The following is a 7,428-nucleotide window of genomic DNA, read 5'->3' as shown; positions in this document are numbered from 1 at the left end:
TCCCGCCTGGGAGAGAGAGAGAGAGAGAGTTAAAGAGGAGAGGGAAGGAGGGAAGGAGAGGGAGGTGTACGTGTCCCAGGCCCAAACCCAAGCCGTCGGGACTCCGCCCCCGCCCTCCCCCCCCCTCCCCCCCCTCCATGCACAAACTTCACCGATACACCCACACTTCAATTCGAATCCATTTAAACCATAAAGTAGGATTCATCACCAACAGCTTGGCAAAGAGAGGATAAGCGCATGGCATCGCCACCGAGAGTAGAGTCGTAGAGTCGTAGAGTCGTATCGCCTTCGGCTCATCAGTACTCGTCGGCGCCGCTGCCTCCCTTCTCCTGCTTAGACTTGAGGTAGAGCTCACGGAGCTCAGCGAGACCCTCCTTATGATGCTTGCGAAGAGCCTTGGCATCAGGCTTCTTGCCGGCTTCATCGTAGGAAGCCGAATCGGAGCCATCCTTGGCCTTGGACTTGGCCTTGGACTTGGACTTGGACTTGGACTTGGACTTGTCCTTGGACTTGGACTTGCCCTTGGCTTTGGACTTGTCCTTGTCTTTGTCCTTGGTCTTGGACTTCTCCTTGGACTTGGACTTTTCCTTGGACTTGGCCTTGGACTTGGCCTTGGCGTCGCCGTCGGCCATCGACTCCATCTTCATGGCCTCCATGCGCTTCTCGAGAACGGCGTACGCCTGCTCGCCGCCGTACGAGACGGCGCCGATGCCATCACCGGCCTTCTTGCGCCCGGTGTTTCCATACGACAAGGCACCGGCGCCCGACTGCGATGAGGTCGACGAGACAGAGTTCGAGTCCGAGGCGTCAAGGGCAGCCTCGAGCGAAGGCGCCGCGCCTTCGAGCCGCGCCCGGGTCTCCTGGATGAACGGCAGCTCCAGGATCTGCTTCATCGTCGGCCGCGAGTCAACGTCCTTCTTGAGCATGAGCTTGATGAGCGACCGCAGCTCACGCGAGTACCGCGACGGTGGCTTGGGCGTCGGCTCGCGGCAGATTGCCTCCAGCAGACCCTTGAGGGACTCACCGTTGAACGCGTTGCGCAGCGAGCAGAGCTTGTAGAGCAGGCACCCGAGCGACCACACATCGTTCTTGTCAGAGTACGGCACGCCACGGCAGACTTCCGGCGACATGTAGTACGGTGTCCCAAGTCGTGTAAAGGCCACCGCTTGCGTTGTCGACAGGATCGTCGTCAGTCCAAAGTCGCCCAGCTTGCACCGCTCGCCAAACATGAATACGTTCTGCGTCTTGACATCGCGGTGAAGGATTTTCATCTCGTGTGCATATGCCAGTGCGTCGGCAAGCTGGATGAAAATCGAGAGCACCATGTCCTCGTCGATGTACTCGCGGATCCGCCGGTGCGACTTGATGACCGACTCCAGATCCCCCGACGGCGCATACTCCATCACAATCACCAAGTTCGAGTCATCCACAAACGACTCGATGTACTCGATGATGTTCGGATGCTGGAGTGTCGACATGGCCGTCACTTCGGCCATCGCATGCTACTCACAGCGACCCCCCGCGTCCCCACACACACACACACATACATACACACACACACACACACACACACACACACACACACACATGCATATTCCACACATAAGTGATACTTATCATCCCATCCGCACACTCACACGCCCCCTCCTACCCTCCCACCCTCCCCCTCCAACCTTGCCCGCACCGAACAACCAGCCAGCCAAGCGTACCTGCACATCCTTGAGCTTGAACTCGGACATATCGACGATCTTGATGGCCATGACCCGACCATGGGGATCCTAACCCCTCGCAACCACCAGCCCATGCCCATTTCCACAGTGTGTGAGTGCCCTTCCGCACATAGCCATGCCCTTCCCCACTCCCCGCGTGACGCACAGAACACCCGCAAGGGTTTTCAAAAACTGCTCCGTTGCTGACACACCCGCATGGCCTCCAGCCAAACGTCCTCATATCGTTCGGCTAGCCTTCCCCCCTCCCCCCATTTCCCGCTCTGGAATCATATCTAGCAGCTGTGCGCACTGAGAGACGGAACATACATCCTTGCGCACGCATGTGTAGACGGTACCCGAAGAACCCGAAGCAAGGTTGTCAAGGAGAACGTAGTCGTTGAGCGAAATAGACTCGGTCGCCATGACAACTGCCGCGAGGAGTGGTTTCCCGCAGCGAGGGAGTGGCTCTGCAAACTGGCGACTCGACAAAACGGAACAATATCATCCATGCGGATTCAACAATCGTTGGTGCAAAGCCAATTTGTGCCCGCCTTTGCCGCACCGGACCTGTCAAGCACACCTGCTACCTCGTAGACCCATGTGTGCGCCGCCACCAGCACAAAGAAGAGCTCGGACAAGTTGTGTGCACTTGGTGGGCCTTGCCGCAACAAGCCGATAGCGTCGATGTCAACTTCCAAACTCCAAGCCCGCGGCGGCGACCAAGCGCTACACTACGGCCTGCAGAGGTCAGCCAGGGAGGCGCGGGTGAGCTCCAGGCCGCCGTCCGCGGCGATGGAGGCGAGATCAAACTCGGGCGCTTCTGAGCGCGGAGTCGGAAGTGCGCTGGCAATCGAGCGCATGCTCGGCTTGGAGCCGCCGTTGAAGTGAAGGATGGCCGGCTTGTGACCAGTCAACTTGTTGGTCAAGTCGTTGTGTAGATCAGTCTGCGAGAGATGGAGGCACATAAAAAGCCACGTCGCGGTGTCAAGCACAATCGGCGAGTCGGTGACGCCCGGAATCCGCGCAAGGTACAGATCGGAGATGATCTCCTGGTCGTTGGCCCCGTCCGGCGCGGCAGCAAGCACGTCCGCAACCAGCGCCATTAGCCGCTGCGCGCTGCGCACAGTCCCAGCCCACATGCCCGAATTGACATACCGGTACGGAGTGGGCGAGGTCGGATAGACAACTTCACACAGCTCCTTGCCCTCGGGTCGCCCATCCATGTACGGCCAGCACCCACGCTCGCCGGCAAAGAGCACCACATCGCCCAGATCAGCCTCGCGGGCGTACTGCGCCATCGCCGCCACGTACGCCTCCTGAAGAACGTCGACATTCTCGACAAACAGCACATCGTACGCGTCGACAAAGACAAAGATGTCGTGCGGCGGAAGGGCTTCCAGCGCGAGCTGCACGCCCTTGAGCTTGTCGGCGAGCCCGGTCCACCGCGTGCCCCAGCCCAGGATCTGGAGCGGCACTCTTGCGTGCCATGCCGAGCTCAGCGCCTTGCAAAACAGATCGTCCGAGCCACGGTGGGTGGCGTAGGTAAAGTAGTGGAACTTGGCCTCGCCGCTCTCGTCGTTGTTGTCGCCACCACCAGCATCACCACCGGCGATGCTGCCCGGCAACTCATCGCCACCCACAGCCACATTATCATCGTCCGCGACTCCCCGGGCAGCAATCTCCGAGTCGCTCGGTACACCAGGCCCGGGCTCAGCGCCGTCATCGCCAAGCTTTCGGCTTCGAGCACCCCGCATCTTCCCCGCACCCGCACCAGCCCCACTCGCAGATCGATCCAGCGCCGAGTCTAGCAAGTACAACGAAAATATGACCGCCACAACCACACCGGCCGCAAGGACCATCAAAGCTGTAGCAACCGAGCATGACGACGATCGGGACGACTGCGATGACGACGATGCCCAGCGTGTGTAGCTCCGTCTCCCGCCTCCACCTCGACTGCCTCCACCAGCCCGCTGTCTCACCTGCGGCAGCATAGACTCTGTTGATTGCCCGAAAGCCAGGAAGAGAGATAGCTCGGGTTGGGTCGAGCGAGAGTGGAGTGATAGTGATGGTGGTGGTGACGGTCGTGACGGTGACGACTGTGTGTGGGTGTGCGTGAGTGGGTGAGGAAGTCGTAACCAGATCCCCCCCCCCTCTACACACGCACACGCACTTCTCTCGTCCCACACCAAGTAGCCTCCACCCCTCCCCAGCCCGCGTGGGGTATGGCAGGAAAGGGCTTCAGCATCGCTACAGGAGCGCTGACTTTTGGCGAAGCTCGGCAGGTGGTGGCGTCGGACGACGACGTCTGCGCCCGATGCGGCGTGTACTTTCCCTCGCCGTCACCGGCTGTTCTTGCTGCCGGTGCCGTCCTACATCCGCACTGCTTCATCTGTGCCGTCTGCTGCACCCGCCTCAAGAACCGCTTCCGCATCACGCAGGACTCTATTCTCCACGTCTGCATCGCCTGCTACGCGGCTGGCAACCACAAGCGCCTCGCCCCGCCGCTCGACAACTCGCCCGTCGCCAATCGCCAGCTTGCCGCCAATCTCGCCCGGAAGCAAGAGGCGCTCCGCAAGCTCCGCGCGCGTTCCGTTTTCCGAAGAGATCGCCGCGCCCGCGAGCATGAGGAGAAGGCCGCCGCCCGCGCCCGCCTCTACGCCCGCGCCTCCTCCCTGCGTCGGCTCATGGACGGCGAGGTCCGGCAAACGGCAAGCAAGCCGTCGCGGACATCCGGCTCCGGCAAACGCCGCCGCCGTCGCAAGCGGTCCCGCAAGTCGTCCAGCAAGCGATCGCCGCATCGTCAGCCGCCGCAGCCGCCCGCAGCCTCATCGCCGGCTCGGCCTCCGCTCCAAGCCTCGCCCTCGCTCCTCCGCGGCATGCTCTCTGTCAACGACATCGACCGCGCAACCGTTGTGTCCGCCTCGGCTCTTGCACGTGAGTCCGCCGCTGCTGACGACCAGGAAAGGCGGGCTATCCGCCGTGAGCACCGTGCCCGGGCCAGCGCCAAGCAGTCTGCTTCTGCCATCGAGGCTGCTGCTGCCTTTCGCCAATCACGATCCGCCGTGGCCTTGGCCGCCAACGGTGGCCCTCGCATCCGATGACCTCCCCCCCCTACGCATACTCACAGACGCGGGCGCATGTGCGCCTTGATTCGCCTTGACTCGCCTCGACAAAGTCTCGTTCATTGAACCCGGCTCCTCAAGCTGCCTGTCATGTCAGCCGGTAGCCTCCCGCAGACACACCCGCACCCACACCCGCACCCACACCCACGGCACACCCAGCCCCCATCTCGCGCTTCCACACTCCTCCACCACCCACCCACATCCAACCGCAACTCCACGAGCTACGAGACCATGTTCTGTGACGGCCCCTGCTGTTGGTCGTGCGGATGCTATGCCGCCAAGACGAAGCTCGCCGGACGGGTGGCTGTCGTGACCGGCGGCAACGCAGGAATAGGTAAGGCGACGGCGCGGGCGCTGGCCAAACTCGGCTTTGGTACGGTGGTCGTTCTGGCTCGAAGCAGAAGCAAGGCTCAGGCGGCGATCAAGGACATTCGTGAGGCGTCATGCGCCTCGGTCTCTACCGATCGCACCACGCTCAAGGCTCGGGTGGTGGACTTGGCCGATCTCGACTCGGTCGCCAACGCCGCCCGCAAGCTCCTCCGCGACCTGGACCGCATCGATGTCCTCATCAACAACGCCGGCATCATGGCCTCGCCCTACGCCACTACTCCGGCTGGCGTCGAGATGCAGTGGGCTACGAATGTTCTCGGCCACTTTGTCCTCACCCTTCTCCTCGCTCCGCTCATGATCGAGACCGCCAGCGACCGCCTCAACCGCTTTCCGCCGCGCATCATCAACCTCTCGTCAACAGCACACTACGGCGGCGTGCCCAACATCGACAATCTGCTCTCGGCCTACCGCGGCGGCGACGCATACACCCCGTGGGGAGCGTACTCGGTCTCCAAGTTTGGCAACGTCCTCCTCACCCAGGCCCTCGCCCGCCGCTTCGAGGCGCTCGGCTTTGGTTCCACGATCCAAGTCGCCTCGGCCCACCCGGGTGTCATTCGGACCGGGCTTTGGCAGCATCAGTCGATCCTGGCGTGCCTCATGTGCCCTTGCACGCTCAAGGGCGCCCGCGACGGCGCCAAGCCGGCCATCAACCTCGCCCGTGCCGATGCCATCACCTCGGGCGCATTCTACATGCCGACTTGCTGCTTTGTCACCTCGATTGGCTCCGACGACGCCACTTACTCGGTCACTCGCCAGGAAGAGGTGTGGAACGTGCTCACCGCTCAGGCTCGCCACACCTTTGGCGTCGAGCGCTGGACCGATCTCACCGCCAACAACCTTCTCCTGCGGCCGCCGCCGCGCGGCTCGTCGTCGCAGTGGTCTTCGACATCATCTGATCCGTCGACTACATGCGAGACAACACCTGTCAAGCGCCGTGGCCGCCGGCGCAAGTCATCGCGCGCCCGCTCGCCGTCAACCTCGTCGCCGTCGTTGGGCTCAGCCGCCTCATCCGCGATCTCGTCGCGCTCGTTCTCGGCCTCGTCGTCAACCGACACCCCGTGGTGGACCGGCGTCAATGTCAGCGCCGGCGTCGACGCATGGCTGGCGCACGCTGCTGCTATCGGATACAACCACTCGCAGACGGCGTGCGATGGCTGCTGCCTCATCCCTCACATGCTCCCGTGCTGCTGCTACAACTGCTGTTGATTTGACATGTGTGGGCTCTGCACCTACTACCGCGTGGACGTGTTCCACTGGTCCCAGTACGCTTGGGTCGGCTGGTTAGTGTACAGCTTGTTGTTGATAAACTCCTGGCGCTGCCTTGCCTCGGCGGCAAGCTGGGCGTTCTCGCCCGAGACCCGCTCGTTGACAGCGCGGCGCTCGCGCTGGTTCTGGGCCTCGAGCCGCAGCGCCGCGCGCCGGTTGGCCTCGGCCTGCAGCTCCCAACGGCGCTCCTCCTCGGCGCGCGCTGCCTCGATCCGTGCCCGCTCTTCAGCCTGCTCGGCCTGAATGGCCCGGATCCGCTCGCGCTCCTCCGGCAGGAGGCCCTTGAATTCGGTGACCACCACACGCCCGGGCAGCTGCGACGCTGCCGCAGCCTTGTACGGGTTCTCGCACAGCAGATCCGAGTTGAGGTTGTTGTGGATCTCCTCCAGGCCCTCGCGGGTCTCGGCTAGCTTGCGCGCCCGCTCGCGCTCGGCCCACTCGGCCGCCAGCGCCGCATTGTAGTCCTTCACCGCCGTCTGCACCGCCCGCCGCGTCCGGTTCTGCGCCTCCTCCATCTCCAGCCCGCGCAGCGTCATCTCTTGCTGCCGGAGCTCGTACAGCCGCTGTGCTTCCTCCTCCTCGCGCTGCTTCTGCTTCTTTTGCGCCAGTTGCAGCGCCACCCACCGTCGCATCTGCTCCTGCTGCGCCTTCCGCCGCTCCTCGCCCGTCAAGTCCTCGCCCTCGAACTTCTGCAGCGACGCCGGTCCGAGTCGCTCGTCATCATCAGCCACCTACACAACAAGCACACCAAGCACACACACACACATCCCACACACACACACACGTACTCAGTCAGTCTCCCCCTGGTCCCTCTTTCCCCCTACCCTACCCTGCTCCCCCGTCCACCCCCGCCCACAGCAGCGGCTAAATTTGAAGGCAAACGGCCAACCAACCGCTCACGGCAGCCAACCGGCAAGTGGGCCAATCCCCCCCCCCCCCCC

General features: G+C 62.9%; 5 protein-coding genes across 5 annotated transcripts in view; 2 read left to right on the top strand and 3 right to left on the bottom strand.

Moving 5' to 3' along the window:
• Positions 1 to 133: 133 nt before the first annotated feature.
• Positions 134 to 2,358, bottom strand: AMSG_02817 (NEK protein kinase). The gene is made up of 3 exons (XM_013905204.1): positions 2,037 to 2,358; positions 1,710 to 1,778; positions 134 to 1,502 (listed from the first exon to the last, which is right to left on the bottom strand). Exons 1-3 carry the CDS (start codon positions 2,130 to 2,132, stop codon positions 297 to 299), a joined length of 1,371 nt encoding a protein of 456 aa, XP_013760658.1. The 5' UTR covers positions 2,133 to 2,358; the 3' UTR covers positions 134 to 296.
• Positions 2,359 to 2,440: 82 nt separating this feature from the next.
• AMSG_02816 (uncharacterized protein) lies at positions 2,441 to 3,511 on the bottom strand (the record flags this gene model as incomplete). The annotated part of the gene is made up of 1 exon (XM_013905203.1): positions 2,441 to 3,511. Exon 1 carries the CDS (start codon positions 3,461 to 3,463, stop codon positions 2,441 to 2,443), a length of 1,023 nt encoding a protein of 340 aa, XP_013760657.1. The 5' UTR covers positions 3,464 to 3,511.
• Positions 3,512 to 3,931: 420 nt separating this feature from the next.
• Positions 3,932 to 4,810, top strand: AMSG_02815 (uncharacterized protein; the record flags this gene model as incomplete). Its single annotated transcript, XM_013905202.1, has 1 exon — positions 3,932 to 4,810. The coding sequence occupies one exon, from the start codon at positions 3,932 to 3,934 to the stop codon at positions 4,808 to 4,810; it is 879 nt and encodes a 292-aa protein (XP_013760656.1).
• Positions 4,811 to 5,062: 252 nt separating this feature from the next.
• Positions 5,063 to 6,542, top strand: AMSG_02814 (short chain dehydrogenase; the record flags this gene model as incomplete). The annotated part of the gene is made up of 1 exon (XM_013905201.1): positions 5,063 to 6,542. The coding sequence occupies one exon, from the start codon at positions 5,063 to 5,065 to the stop codon at positions 6,425 to 6,427; it is 1,365 nt and encodes a 454-aa protein (XP_013760655.1). The 3' UTR covers positions 6,428 to 6,542.
• Positions 6,408 to 7,428, bottom strand: part of AMSG_02813 (protofilament ribbon protein) — a gene marked incomplete at its 5' end in the record, with an annotated part of 1,589 nt that continues 568 nt past the window's right edge. Inside the window, one exon of the mRNA XM_013905200.1 lies at positions 6,408 to 7,218. Within this exon, the coding sequence (XP_013760654.1) occupies positions 6,454 to 7,218 (765 nt within the window). The 3' untranslated portion in view covers positions 6,408 to 6,453. The remainder of the gene's footprint in view (positions 7,219 to 7,428) is intronic.

Source organism: Thecamonas trahens (assembly GCF_000142905.1).
Source record: "Thecamonas trahens ATCC 50062 unplaced genomic scaffold supercont1.10, whole genome shotgun sequence".
Classification (NCBI taxonomy): domain Eukaryota; order Apusomonadida; family Apusomonadidae; genus Thecamonas; species Thecamonas trahens.
Note: the sequence above shows the minus strand (reverse complement) of the source record. Positions and strands in the feature narration are given on the sequence as shown.